This window comes from Alexandromys fortis, unplaced genomic scaffold (genome assembly GCF_014885135.2).
Source record: "Alexandromys fortis isolate MF-2015 unplaced genomic scaffold, M_Fortis_MF-2015_v1.1 scaffold_19, whole genome shotgun sequence".
Lineage (NCBI taxonomy): Eukaryota > Metazoa > Chordata > Mammalia > Rodentia > Cricetidae > Alexandromys > Alexandromys fortis.
Window position 1 is genome coordinate 3,286,348 of NW_026067890.1, and position 15,998 is coordinate 3,302,345.

The 15,998-nt window shown below is 41.5% G+C and overlaps 1 protein-coding gene across 1 annotated transcript in view; it reads right to left on the minus strand.

Annotated features, from left to right (window-relative positions):
• Snx7 (sorting nexin 7) overlaps positions 1-13,935 on the minus strand; it is an 89,243-nt gene extending 75,308 nt beyond the window's left edge. Inside the window, exon 1 of the mRNA XM_050145274.1 lies at positions 13,738-13,935. Within this exon, the coding sequence (XP_050001231.1) occupies positions 13,738-13,899 (162 nt within the window). The 5' untranslated portion in view covers positions 13,900-13,935. The remainder of the gene's footprint in view (positions 1-13,737) is intronic.
• Between the last annotated feature and the right edge of the window lie 2,063 nt (positions 13,936-15,998).

Here is a 15,998-nt window from a genome sequence, read left to right on the forward strand (position 1 = left end):
ATATATACCTGATATGTAAACTTTATCTTAAATGCAATGGAATATTCTGTTAGATTCATATTTATTTTTTATTTTTGCAGTGATGAGATTGAGCCCCTGACATTATTTATACAAGGCAAGTTATCAGTCACTTAGCTACATTCTCAGCACAAAATTCATCCTGAAAATATAGTACATTTAAGTATGATAAAGATACAGTCCTGGTTAATGAACAAAATGTCTACTAGTTTTCTTTGCATTTTTTTTTCATAGAATTTATAAATACAGATTAGGTTTTGTTTTGTCTTTTTCTTCTTAATGATTGGCATCCACATGTGTGCCTCAGTAACAGATACTGTTCTATCGTTTCAAAGCTACTTACATTAGGAATGCTAAGTCTGCACATGATAACAGGCCTACTGAAACAGCCTTTTGAAAGCCAGGCTGGGGTATTGGATGCACACACGAAACATCAGCCAACTTTCCAATTGTGAATTCAGTGATGACTAACTGGAAACAGAATAAGCCAGGAAAAATTCTCTAAGCAGAACTTCTAAAGAGGTTGACAGTAAGGCTCTTACAGACACAATGCTGTACACTCAATTAGAATGTGTAGGGAGGACTGTTCCTAGCACAGCGTGGGCTGTGCTCATAACAGTCATGGGCAAAATGGACCTTATAACGTGATAACTAAGAACAGTCCCCTAAACAAAAATGTGGCCTTGACAGACATTTTCCAAGGAAAGGACATAGATATCACATTTATAGATCATTTCAGGGAAGACTTAGTATATGCTTATATACATACTAGAAAAACCAACAGATAAACGGACACACTCAATATTTTCATTTCTGAGTCATTCTAAATAAACTGGTACAAGCTACACACAATGACTCATTCAAAAAAATGGAATTATGCATGAGGTACAGCATTTAGGAAACATTCACAGACTTTTTGGTATCTTTCTCAATAATAATGAGAAATATATGTTCTACTTATTTCAAATTAAAAGTATCCTACGTCCTAAATTTTATCACCACAGGGCCTCCTCTGACTACATGGAAAATGTTGCTATATCCCATACTGAATAAAGTAGTCACATTCCTATCTCCACCGAGACTATCAATACATCACCACAATATACACTCTTCAAAGAACATAAGCTGCAAAGAGATAGAAACATGCTTGTATGACCCTCGGAAGATCTCACTACAAATTTAAAGTACGTAATTATACCACTGAAAAGCATCAATCTGAAGCACCATGGTGAACACCGGGCCACCTAGGTACGAGCAGTAATTGTGTGTATTATTTTCCCTAACCCTCTGAACAACCCGATGTAGGTAAATGTGATTTGAATGCCATCCAAATGTTATGTTGCATTGTAATACTAAAACTTACAGAACTAGTAAGATTTGACCATTGTCACTACTTTAAAAAGTGAGTGGGGGGGGCACCTACTCTCATGGTTTTATTTCATTTACCAAATGTTCGCCAAGTACCCATTTTGTGTCTGGTACTGTGTTGAAGAAGCAAGAGTGGCCAAGACTGGGGGGACTTCTGCTCTCGAGAAGTTTGTATAATATCTGCTTGAGTGTGAAGGAATTACTCAATATATTTATAAAGAGAAAACTAATGATCCCTAGAAAAACAAGACCATTCCCCTGTGATGCAGGGAATAAGCTTTGTTGACTTTTATTTTGCCTTTTAAACTAGCTTATGGTTGCATACACCTATAATCCCAGCCCTCGGAGGGATCAGACTGATTGTTTTGAAACACACCTGAGGTACTTAGTGATGCCCTCCCTGTCTATATATACCTGAAAACAAAACAAACAAACAACAAAAAAAAGGGGAGTAAATGTCAACAAAGAAAGGAGTAGGGTCTAGTGAAAGGGGTAGTAGCCTCTCTGGGGAAAGGGGTGAAGGAGAAGGAAGGAAGGGTGCTGCAAAGCTGTCCTTGAGAAGGCGGGACTTAAGGAGGCTCTCTGAAGAGTTACTGTGTACAACATACTGAGGCAGGAGAAGTACTGTAAGAGATCATTAAGGCCAAGGCAATAAATAAATAAATAAATAAATAAATAAATAAATAAATAAGGTAAACACTGAAGGAGCAGATTAGATGGGTGGATAATTGGTTTTACTGGGTTAGACTCTCAGATAGCCATATTTTTGTGGTGTCGTATTTTGTGAATGAGGGGCGAACTCCAGAATGAACGGTGTCCTTGAAATCCAACAGCAAGGTGGCTGGCAGTTCCACAGCTGGACCCTGCTGAGGAGCTGTGTCTTAGGTGTGGTCTTACCGGGACTGTAAATGGACCTCAGCCAATCGGATGCAGTTAATCATGAAACCAGTGTGGTTACACTTAACCTCAATTACACTTCCGTGATGTATTACCTAATGGGAAATTTTCCTTTTTAAAAATACTTAACACTTGATTACAGATTTGGGCTTATTTCTTCAGAAAGACCCAGTGTATTGACTGCCTAACAGTTTTCTACAGGACCACAGTTAGAGGCTGCGGGCTTCATCCTGTGAGAGGACTATGCACTTGTTAAACACCAGGCAATCTGTAATTCCTTTTTGTGGGAGAACAACCAAGGAGCCTGACCAGAGACTTGCTTTGCACTAAGGGATGCATCTGAACAAAAGATTGCAGAACCATGGCCTGTTTCCATCAGTGTTTGTGTTCTTTTCCCTCTGACTCAAGGACAGCGTGCTCCAGTTATCAGTCACTGTCATAGCATGGACTGAAAATGAAGAGGCGCTATGGGGCAGACTCAAAGCCTATCGGAGGGTCAGTTCAGCCTTGACAGACAGGGCCACAAGCAAGAAATAAGTGCTTATTGTAAGAAAACCCCTGAGACTTGTCCTGAGCTCTGGTACGCCCTAGTGAAAACAGAAAATGCTCAAGTAGTTAAAACCGGGGTCCACATTTGACCGGCTCAGTCTCTGACAAGAAAAACAAGCAGGGTTCCTTGTTTCTTTTTTTTTAAGATTTATTTATTTATTATGTATACAACATTCTGCCTCAATGTATGCCCATATGCCTGAGGAGGGCGCCAGATCTCAGCACAGATGGTTGTGAGCCACCATGTGGTCGCTGGGAATTGAACTCAGGACCTCTGGAAGAGCAGCCAGTGCTCTTAACCTCTGAGCCATCTCCCCAGCCCTTGTTTCTTTTTCTGATTCTAAAGACCCGTCAGCCCATCAGCCAAGAATCTGATATGCTTTCAGCTCACAAACAGCAAGGTTTCCAATTTTAATTTGAAACACACTTTATATTGTTCAGATTTCATTTTAAACAATGAAGCTGTTTTCCTTGAGATAACCCAGATCCAGAAAAACAATTATCACATGTATTCACTCATAGATGGATTTTAAACATAGAGCAAAGAAAACCAACCCACAAATCACAATTCCAGAGAACCTAAACAATGAGGACCCTAAGAAAGATATACATAGATCTAATCCACATGGGTAGTAGAAAAAGACAAGATATGAGTAAATTGAGAGCATGGGGACCTTAGGAGAGGTTGAAGGCAAGGGGGGAGCTAGGGAGGGGAGCAGAGAAAAATGTAGAGCTCAATTAAAATCAATAAACACACACACACACTCATACACAAATGAGTGTCATTTATATCACAATAATAAAAATACCTATGTGGCTGGGAATGATGGCACAGGATTGTGATCCCTGATGTGGATTCCCCTCTGTATGCTTTGATTACCATTAAGGAATAAAGAAACTGGCTTGGCCTATAGCAAGATAAAACTTAGGTGGGGAAAACTAAGCTGAATGCTGGGAGAAAGGAGGTAGAGTCAGAGAGGGGCCATGGAACCCATGCTGGAGACAGATGTGCTGAAACTTTTGCTGGTAGGCCACGACCTCGTGGTGATGCACAGATTAATGGAGATGGGTTAAATTAAAATGTAAGAGTTAGCAAATAAGAAGCTAGAGCTAATGGGCCAAGCAGTGATTTCAATAATAAAGTTTCTGTGTGATTATTTTGGGAGTCTGGGTGGCCAGGAAATGAACAAGCAGTCTTCCTACAGCATAGTACTGAGGAGAAAAGAGAATTCTGAGTTCAGGGTCAAGTTGGGCTACATAAGACCTTGCCTCAAACAAAACAAAATCTAACAAAAAATTTAAATTGATAGTAAAATAAATAATTTTAAATTATGAATAAAAGTAGAAAAAAATCACTTCAGAAATAGATTGTGTTAGCCATGGTGTGAAGGCCTGTAATCCCAACACTGAGGAGGCAGAGACAAAAGGACTGAGAGTCTAAGGCTAGCCTGAGGGGTATGAAAGACCCTGTCTCAATCAAATAAATCTCAATCAACAAAACAAATGTACCACATAAAGGAAGTCAGATATAAAATTCCATATAGGGTATGGTTCTATACATAAGAAATAACCTGAGAAATAAGTCTCTGAAGAAAAATAATACTAAACTAGTAGATGGAATTGGCTGGATGATATGATAAGTTTTATGGGGGACACAAAAATGTACTGAATAGTTGACATTGACTTTACCACTCCATTAACTGACTTAAGAAATTAACCCCCTCACAACAAGTGAATTTTAATATATGTAAATTATACCCCAATAAATTTGGCCTTTAATGGAAGAGGGAACGTATCAAGTGTTAGCAGTTCCCAAAGTAAACATTAAAAATAGAGGAGTAAACATTAAAAATGCTCAACAGTTAAGAGCATAGACTGCTCATGCAGAGGCTCCAAAATCAGTTCAAAGTGCTTACATTCACAGTTCACAACAGCCCATTGGATCTGATGCCCTCTTCTGGTCACCAGGGCATCTACACCATGCACGCACATGCGCGTGCTACACACAATAATAAATAAATAAACTTAAAATAAAAAAGTATTAAAATATTATTTTTAATGTTAAATACTACTGGTTTAATTTTCTGACCTTACTGTGTTTTAGTGAATCTGCTAATAGCCTTACTTTCATTTATTATCTACACTACAGGGAACATTGTGTTGTCCATCATGGTTTATATATATACTACCAGAGTTAATCAAATATTCTATTTAAAACAGGCAACTTCTTTTCATGACATGATTCTTCACCAACTTATAGGGAAACCTTAAAATATATCTCTCAGGTGATTATGTCAATGCTTAATGTTTACTTGTGCATTTTCTTCGGAAAGTACATAGTACAAACAAACACATGGAATTCTGAGTTTCCTCATAATCACTCTAGCCACTTGCAAACAATGAAACAGGTTGTCACTTCAGAGATGTGCCAGGGGACATCATTAAATCCCTCAAGGATAAAAACAGAAAAACTACAGAAAATAAGATATTCTTTTTAGACTTTGGAGTCTAAACAATATTGTTGACAGCTTATCAAAATATATGTAATAATCTCTATTGTTGTGGAGCAAGAAGATAGAGAAACAAACAAACTCTTGTGTCTCACTAAGGAAGCGTCCCTGTGGAGTCTCTGCCCTTTTCCACGCCTGCTTTCCCAGCCTTCAGATTTGCTCTGCATCCTATCCATCCCTTACCATTTCACTCCTTGCCTTTGAGAGTTGCCTTCCAGCCTTCTAACCATCTGAGTCAGGTGTTAGAGACTTACTTTCTCAAGAACAGAGAGTGTGTTGATGATTCTCCGGCCATTTATACACCCTGCATTCATCTCTTCTCATACACCACCAAGAGGGGATTTTTATCCAGGATCTAGGCACAACCCAGCTCTCTGTCATCTGGCAACGATTACTCAACACTGATTAAGACTAATTTGTTTTTCGTCTGCTTAGTTTAGTATCTGGATTGGAAAGAATAATATAACACAAACAGCCTTGCCTGAAATCCAGATCATTAGCAAATTATTGTTAATAATTGGGTTTATAAATTTAAAAATGTCAAGGCCCATATCATTTGCTAATACAAATGCATACCAAATATCAAACATTCTGTATTTAATTGTCTTATTCTCCTGCCTGCAACCTTAGCTTATTGGAAACAGGCAAGCAATAGAAGTTTTACATAGAAGAAAAATTATATGGCAAAATTTATTGATATTTGACCATTCACGACAGTGTCACAGAGAGCACAGAACAGAAGAAAATTAACTACATGTATGTACGTATGGAAAGAAGAGTAACTCTTGGAGGAGGTGGTTTTAAGTTACACAGTAGTAAATAGCAAGAAGGAAATTGTTTTGTTTACTCCAATAATAATTATAAGTAAGTAAAAACGAGAGTCAGCTCATGAGTGGCAAGGAAATGGACCTAGATCACCACTAGAGAATCCTGTTCCAGAAGATTCTGAATCATCCTTTCTGGAAGAGGTTCTAAAATGCCGCATTTCAGACAGCTCCAAAGATACGGAACTCATCCTCAGGACACAGAGTTAAAGGGCTAGAGAAGACAGCAAAACTAATGCGTGTCCTGATCTCCAAGAACCTTGACCGGAAAGCTCACTGCCCACCTAGGTTTGCAAGCACACTTACAGAAGACAGGAGAAGATGGGGATATAAACACCCTCAGGCTCTATCAATCATTCTTAGAGATTACCATGTAAGTAACCACTCAGATGGGGCAGAGAGAGCCCAAAGCAGCACTAATTCTAAAAGCAGAAAGACAAAACCAGGCTTGAGGCATGCATGGCTCAGGGATTAAGTGAGAGGACTGGAATTCAAATCCTAGAACCCAGATAAATACAGGGTGGGCATGGAAGCCCAACTATAACCTCAACAGAGATAGGTTAGTTCCCAAAGTGAACAGGCGAGCAAGAATAGCCATATCAGTGAGCTCTGGGTTTGATTGAGCGCCCCTATCTCAAGGAATAAGGTGAAAGAACAATCAAGACTTGTTCCCAGAATCAACCTAGGTCTTACACACACACACACACACACACACACACACACACACACACATACATGTGCATACTTACACACATGCAAAAAACATGTATATACAGGCATGAAAAATGAGCAGGAAAGGATAGAACTGACAGAACCATTTGATATATAGGGAAAGATATGGTGAGTGATTAGTGCGTAAATGCAAAGTAAATACAGGGCATTGTGTCCTAGATTTTTTAGCAATAATTACACAAAGAAAGAAAATTAAATAGAAAAGAGAACGTTTGGTCTGTACTTCCTGACTGCAGAAAGAAATGAGAGCAGCCACCTCATGCTCCCACCATTATATCTCCCCACCCTAACAGACTGTGTGCATGCTAAACTATGAGCCAAAACAAATCCTCCTTCGGATTGGAAAGAGACACATTGAGAATTAGTGTATGGAGGGATATTATTCTATATGGGCATTAAATTGAAGGATTGGGAAGGACCATCAATTTACGATTTTTTTTTCTCCAATGCCCTTCCAGATGATTTAGCATGATAAAATTCCATTGTAACCCCTCTTCCTGGTGAGAAGGACATTTCAACCATCACACCCTGCTTTCCTCTGGTACCATTAGTCACCTGGCTTGAGCTAACATTTTCAGTGACAGGACTCAGGCTGACACTATGTAATCCTTCTCACTTCAGAAATTACAATGAGTAAACTCAACTTTGAATTGAGTGAAACTTCATTGATGTCAGGCCCCATGGTCTTGGTTGTGTCCCTCAAACTGCAACCATGTAACCCACCTAGCTCTTAGTGATTCTTCAGAAAGAGTAAAGAATGAACCCAGGTCTTCCTGAGCTAAAGCACTTTGCTTTGCTTTGTTTGAAGATTTTCTTTACAGCCATGGTCACCAAAACGCAACCTCAGCGGGATGGACACACACACACATACACAGACACACAAAACTATGTGACAAAACTTGTCAGCTCCAGTGTCAACAGAAGGTGATGATATTGATTTCCAACTTACTCTCAACAGCTTCTTAATCTCTCCCTTAATACAGCTTCCTATAGAACGGCTACAACATCCGCATTTAGCAATGAGAAAGCATTTCTTTGCCATTCCTGGCAGTCTTTCAACACCTCCCAACAGCCCTGTCAAAGACGGCGGGTGGAACATCCTCAGACAGGGCACAGACAGTTCAGGTCATAGCATTGTCAATACTCCTGGCTACCTTGGAGAAGCAACAATTGTTTAGATGCAGCACTGTGGCATTTGTGTGTATTGATCTTCCAGGTGCCAAAACCCATATGCAATGCGTACCCATAAAACAGTCCAATAAAATGCTCTCTTGCAACTTAGTCTGAAGTTTCTTCCTTTAATGTTATAAGTGATCACATGTGCTCACTCAAACAGAGAACCTGGGGTTGCACCCTTCTCTTTCCATCCTTCACTGAGAGAAGAACATACAAGAGCACTTCACATAAAAGAGAGCTGTGGAGAGTGGGACTTCCAGTGGGTGGACTATAAATAGTCTTAGATTGGCTCTATAGTCACTCATTCTCTCTCCTTTCCTCCCTCTTTCCCTCTCTCCTCTGCTCTGCTGGCATCTCTCTGAGCCACAATACAGAAGCAGGCCTTAGGAAAAGAGGAGCAGAGACATTTATTAAATCCTCATATTTACTGTTTCTCCTCATCTGGGCCATTGCCATCAAATGGCTTTCTCCATGAAACAATTTTCTAATTTGCTGATTAGTGGAGCCAGGATTTCAAATACAGGCAAATGGAGGCTGCCTCTGGTCCTAACCAGTAAGATTATGCCTTGGGCTGTATTTTCACTTATAATGACCTCAGTGTAATCTCCCCAATTGGAGGCCTTATCCCATGTTTCTGACAAGATAGCATTGAAAAGCAGACAGTGCCCCACTGGCAGAAGAGGACTCGGTGTTTCCATCTATGAACTGGCCAGGGCAGCATCATTTCCATCATACGGCATTCATCAAGATGGTCACATACCCCACCTCCAGGTTCCATGAAAGAGGCATAGATCCCATAGCCTGACAGACGGATGGTAGGTCGCACCATAAAGGAACACGTGAAAAGGGAGATACAGAGTGGTTTTCTTTATCTGAAGCTACTCTCTACCTTTGGTACTGTGTACAGTCGAACCAAGTCATCCTTCGTTTTTCCACCTCAAGGCTCCATCTATGATGAGTGTATGTTAGAAAGCTTGACCCTACCATGATGTCGCCTTGGCAGCTTCCCTTGGGGACCCTTAAGCATGCTCTCCAGGGAAGGTACAGGGGAACTATGAAAGCATGCTCCATGTGGCCTCCCTTCCGTGCTACAACCCTGCTGGCACGAGCTGTGTTGCTTTGTAAGTTCATCTGGCACTTCCTCCACAACTCCAGCCTTCAACAGTTTCTATACCCCATTCCTTTCCAGCAGAGCAATGCTAATGGCTTTTTGATGCTATCGGATTTTAAGTGCTTCATTGGACTTTGCTTGTTCCTTAATATAAACCATAAGTTCTATAAATAATTCCTGCATTAATATTGCACCTAAAGTATTAAAAAAATTCTGATTTTTATCAGGGTAATGACTGATAGAGCATCTAACACAAAACAAAGACTGGGAATATATGTATACATATATATATATATGTATACATATATATGTATTATGTAGGTAGGTAGGTATTTCAAGTATCTTCTAAATATTTGATAGACTTGCTGGCTAGTATAGCACGACTTCTGTCACTGCTGTGGTTTTAATATGGTCCGAGGACCTTCCTTCAGTGTGTGCTTTCACAGAACCCATAGAAGGTTGGATCTACTGACAGAGCCTTAGGTTTAAAGGAATACTCATGGGACCCTGACTCGGTTCTTTCAAGAGGGTCTTAAACAGAAAACAAGACTGGGGCCTCTCCTGGTCCCTCTGGCTTCCTGTCTGATAATGTGATAGTTCCCTCCTTCCGCTGTAATTCACCCATATGATGTCATTCACAGGAGGCCTTCTCCACAGCTGAGCTGATAACCAAAGCATGGCCCTCAGCCTGTAGTATCCTGTGGCAGGGAAACTCTTATTCATAAAGTGATTTGGCCTTAAAAATTCTATAATCGTAATGAAAAGGTTGACTATCTAAATGTATAACCTATCATCTTTCAGAAATAACTTCTAGAAGAATGTGCATTCCTTCAAACTCAAACTTAAAAATAAACATGTCTGTTACTAAACTTCTGTTTCATCATAAATAATCTTAACATTTCCATATTTACATGAGACATAGACTTCTTCTACTAATCATCTCTTTCTTTCCAAAATTTATAAACAAAACACAAAATGATCCATTCCACAACCTTGCTAAAGACTGATGAAAACAAGTCTTCTCCTGATCCTTATCTTTTAGAATCACTTTACGGTCCATCTTTAAAGACTTAATTTATTTTTAATCCATATGAATACAGGTGTGTCTGTGCATGTGTAGATGCAGAAGTGTGCAGGAAGCCAGGATCTCCAGGAGTTACAGGTGGCTGTGAGCTGCCCCACTTGGGTGCTAGGAACTGACCTTAGATCCTCTGCAAGAGCACCAAGCACTCTTAACCACTCTTTGGCTATGGACTATTATTCTTTAAAAAACACTTTTTAATTAATTGCATTTGGAGCTACAAGTTACACTTCTCAAAAATAACTAGATGTGATAGTGTATAATAAAAATATGAGCAGTTTATGTATATTATAACTTTCAGAAACTTTTTAGAGGTGAATTTCCCCCATAAAAGAAGACTTCAAACTGGCATGGTAAAGTGCTTGCCACACTCCATGAGCAACTAGAATTTTGATCCCCAGAACCAAAGGGGCAGGGTTGAATGGGCCATGGCCTGCCTGTTAACTCCAACATGGGAGACAGAGAAAGGGACTCACTGAAGGAAGCTGAGTATCCAGATGCCAGTTCTGGGCTCTGTAAGTGACCCTGTTTCAACTCACATGGTGGAACATGAAGAAGAAATACATCTGATGTCAACCTCAGGTCCCCATGTACACATACACATATGAACATGAATGTACAGACAACACACACATCTAACACAGGTCTATCTATGCAAAGGAAAGAGAATTGGCCTCTTATCTTGTTAATATTTCTCTTTCATCTCCTTGTGGGCAAGTTCTAAGGCAATTTTTACATGATTGCTGTCATTTGCATCCTTCTTCCCTTTTTCCTTTATTTCCTTGTGCTGTTGTTTATGTTCTCTGATCTCTTTCCAAAAAAAAAAAAAAATAGTAGTTACTTTTTAAAATCAATACGTGCTGCATTTCCCATGTTTTTTTTTTTTTTTTCCTAACAGGGGATCAATTACTCCTTGGTGAGTTTTTGAAAACTCAATAGGCCCCACTTTGATTTTTTTTTTTCTGTTCCTCCTGGTTTATGTTGCCACTTAGTGTTTTTCCTATCTTGCCATCTACGCTTCAAGACTGTGAGGGAAAGAAAGAGATATTGAATGTTTTTCCTAAAAGGAGAAAAAAAAACCATGCCTTTTCTGGGAGAAAACGTTTTAGTCAGTCAAAGTTCTTATTCTTTGGGTTGACTCTAGAAGAGACATATATTCACAAACAATCTAAGGAGAAAAGGTGACTCTAATTGTGAATATCGCCAGTCTTACAGTAGTAAGGGGCACTGAGAGTTGGCTTCACAAGTACTGGGCAGACCCCATAGTGGAGTAGGCTAAACAGTAGCAGAGCTCCAGAGAGAAAGGCTGGCGAGGAACATTGCCAAGAATGGGTCCAGTGGAATCTTTCATGATTATGCTTGTCCAATTGTGGTTAATGGTTGAAAGTTTTAACCCCTTGGAATAAGCATGGGAGTAGAGTAACCAAATGCTTTTTCAGCATGGTAATTTCTTTAGACTTTAACCAGTATTGCACACTTTTCACCTTCTAAGGCATAGTTCTTACCTTTCTCTAAGCAGCAAGTACATGAAGTTACGAAGCAGCAAGTAGGGCTTGGTACACGTGTACAAGTCTGAAACAATTCTTCTTGGTTTTTCAAGACAGTGTTTCTCCGTAGCTTTGGAGCCTGTCCTAGAACTAGCTCTAGTAGACAAGGCTGGCCTTGAACTCACAGAGATTGCAGGAATGCTTCCTGAGAGCTGGGATTAAAGGCATGTGCCACCACCTTTGGAAACTCATCTTTTTAAAAGAATACAAAACCAGAAGGACAGTATTACGAGAAGAGGAGTGTATGACTCCCAGCAATAACCTCTACAACGAAATCTGGCAAATGACTAGAATCTTGGGGGTGGCCTTGTTCTGAAACTGCTTAAGGCCCATTCATAGGCAACCTGGCATTTCCTTCTCACCAGGAACATCTATGACTCCAGCAATCCCAAACATTCCACAGACCCAAGCAATTGAACAGCTCCTCGATCTCAGACTATCTCAGAGTCATCTTGGACCCCAGGAATTCACTGAGACATGGGTTCTCCAGGGAGGCCTAAGGGACAGAATTTAAGAGAAGAGGCTACCTGGAAAGTTTACAGCAATTCCAGATTTTGATATATATCCTCCAATCCCAACACTTCTCCCTCAATTCTGTAAGTTCCACACTAATCTGAACATGAAGTATGTGGGTAATGGGGAGAGGAAGTATTGAGTCACTGAATGGCTCAGTAGAGAGAGTGGCTTGCTGCAGGGCCTGGTGCACATGATAGAAGGAGAGGGCAGAATGCAAGCAGTGCTCTGATCGTCACCTGTGCACCAGGGCACAAGCACACACACACACTAAAACACACACACGCACGCACGAGCACGCACACGTGCACACACAGACAAATAAATAAAAATTAAAATAAAATTTTAAAGCAGTGTTGAAACTAACCATGAATCAATTCTACTTTTATAGTTAAATAAAAAGAAAAGCCGAGTACAAAGAACCGTGATACGACGCCCACGGAGAAGACAACTGGGTGAACCACTCTGTAGGCTCTAAAGGGTGCAAAATGAAGTTTGTGAGTTCAGCACTGGAGTCCAAGTACACTGGTTAAGCACTGACTTCTGTTTGCCGGTTGTTAAGCAGGGGGGGGGGGGCATTTTAACATCTCAAGGTAAGGTGTCACTACGTCGCAGACGCTGCAGTCACTGAGAACAATATTCCTACTGAGTTCAAGTCTTCCCCCTTCAGGGCACCCCTGAGAAACTGCTGCCATACTGGATTGCGCCACAGGAAAGGTATTTTTGTTTGGAACTTTCAGAAAGTGCAAGTTTCAGGCCACAGGCAATCAAGTCAACCACTAATGCCCATTAAGTTCCTTTTTGTTCAATTATAACACTACCCAGAAAGCGCCTCTGAGGCTAGATTTCCAAGCAAATGGGAAGGAAATATGCAGACTGCATCTGGGGTTTGGACCAGAGTTAACTGCACCACTCCTCCACACCCCCAATAAAATTCTTCAGCTCCGCCTGTAGTGAAGGCCAGGCTTTCTCCTGTGAAAGGATTTCCACACCTAATGGTCACAGGATTCCAGACTCTCTTAGGGTGTGACCCTACTTTCCCATTCCTGCGTAACTACAGTAAACCAAAAATCACTTTCCTTCAGTAAAGAAATGCTCTCCCAGACTCCAGGATTATCAAGAAGCCTGGAGGAGGAGCAGTTTCGGGCCACACGCCCATGCATGATGTGGGATGCCTCTGTCAAGGAAGGAAAACTGGGAAGAGTGAGGGGGTAAAACAAATCAGAACTTTTGAGACTCCATAAGCCTTTGCCATGCCTCTGAGAAGGTCAAAGTGCGGAGAAGGGAGTGGCTGGTTGAGGCTGGGTGTACTGTCTCCAGCTCCGGATCCAACACGGAGTTGAGTCACCCAGGAACTTTCCCTGGAAGCGCTGCTCCCGCCACAGCCGCGGCTTACGTCCCCTGCTCTCACCTTACTGAACACCTCCAAGTCGTCCTCATCCTCGTCCAGATCCAGCACGTCGGCCTGCAGCAGGCTGCAGGACCCACTGCCACCCGGGATCGGGGCGCCGCCCCGCGGGCTCTCACCGACCGCCAGCTCCGAGGAACCCGACGCCAGGCGCTCGCCGTCCATCCCGGCAGTGCGAGCCCGGCCGGCCGCCGCAGCCAGCCCGACTCCCCCCCTGCGCGCCCATTGGCTCCCGTGGCGCCCTGCACCTCCCCGGCCGGCCCAGCTCCTGCCCCTCGGCCGTGCGCAGACGCGGAACTGCGGGTTACCGTGGCGCAAAGCCAGGGCGGGCAGCCGCTTAACAGACCTGGCCCCAGGTCGCTCCCAGGCTTGAGATTCCAAATCTAGGAAGCCCCACAGGAGTGGGCATTGCAGTCCCGAGGACAGGAGGTTACGTTGTCGCTCTGATACAGCTAAGGGCCACCAGATTTGTGAGTGAGGTGGCAGGATCTGGACGCACAACGAACTGACCCAGGTTTATTTCCAGTACCTAAAAGTGCCTTTTTCCTGGGTTGTGATTTTTTTCCCCCTTCCGAGTCTGTCTTTATAGAGACTAATGCAAAAATTAAAGACACTAGAACCCCCTGGGTTTTGATTGATTTTTTTTTGACCCAGTGGTTGGACCTTGTGGTTATTTTACTGTCAAGTCAAGGAAACTGAGACTGAAAAATTATTTTCAGTTACTTTCAAATGTAGCTTTCTCCTAGAAGTCTTCCTGAAGTTAATGTGCAAGAATGTTTCCAAGAGCCAAGGACTGCCTGCCAGCAAGCCTGGGTATTGCAAGGAGAAACAATCTTGCATGCTTTTCCTAACAGTCCCTGCAAAGCTGAAACTAGCTTTTTGTTCATTGCTTTTCAGTACTTATTTTTATAGATCCAAACTGAATGAAAAAATTGAATGCAAATTGATATACGCTAGAACTAGCTTTAATTTTTTTATTTGTACTTCTCAGTCTCACCTTTTTTCTTCTTTCTTTAAAATGTGTTGAGTGAATGAAGGTTCATTTAAGAGTCGGACACGGTGGTGTATGCCTGGGGTTTTAGCAAGGGTAGGCTGAGGCGAGAAGACCTCCAGCTTGAGGTCAGCTGATTTTAGCACAGGGAAACAAACCCAGGTTGGAAAATACAAATAGAAAAATAGGAAGGAGCAACATAGATAAAAGGAATTTAAATATCTTTTTATTTCTGATGATGAGACAATTCCTCAATATATTCTCTTTTGACTATTTGAGGACCTCCTGCTTGTTTCATGATATGCCCAAGTATCTTTCAGCTCAGTCACTGACCATTTAAATGCACAAATTGGATTCTGGACCTTATGGTTTCTGTCCCCCAGATACTCTGTTTTACCCCAGAGATGTCTAGGGTCTCATCAATTTCAGTAAGACTTGGAAAGTGCCTGTCTGGTTCCAATTTCTTCTTGGTATTTTCATACAGATTGTGTGTGTATTTCACACACGTGTTTTGTATTCCTTAGGAACTGAACGCTAAGATTTTAAGTTGAGAATCGTGGAATAATTAATAAAGCACATTACCAGGAACACTGATTCGAAATGACTCTTTACTGAGCTCCACAAAGAATGCAAGTTATTAAAAAAATGTTTCCTTCTATAATCTCACTGTGGCTATGGAGGGACATCTGAGGTCTACAATTTGCAAACTTTGAACCAGGAAACTCTATTTGTTTGTTTGTTTGTTTTTTGAGATAGGGTTTCTTCGTAGTCTTGGCAGTCCTTCACTACGGAGGCCAGGATGGCCTTGAATTCGGATCTCTGCCTAGGGAGTACTGGGAATTAAGGCGAGTTCCAACTCTGGCCAGCTTGAACCAGGAAACTCTGTTTGTTTGTTTGTTTCTTTGTTTGTTTGTTTGTTTTTGTGACAGGGTTTCTCGGTGTGGCCTCGGCTGTCCTGGAGGAATTCACTCCTAAATGGCCTTGAACTCAGGTCTGCAGTCTCTGCCTCCAGAGAGCTGGGAATTAAGGCGTGTTCCAACACTGGCCAGCTTGAACCAGGAAACTCTTCTGTGCTGTGTGTCACTAAATTATCCAGAGAACTCAGAAAACAGGCTCAGGTCAGTTAGAACAATCAGCAGATAAACAGTTCAGAGCACAGCCTAAAATATGCCATGTTCTCGCTGTTGAGATGCCAAACCACCTTCACTTGTTGCTATGGACACTGACGTTCCTGACATCAGCACTGTGCTATTTTGGAGAACATCTCTACAAT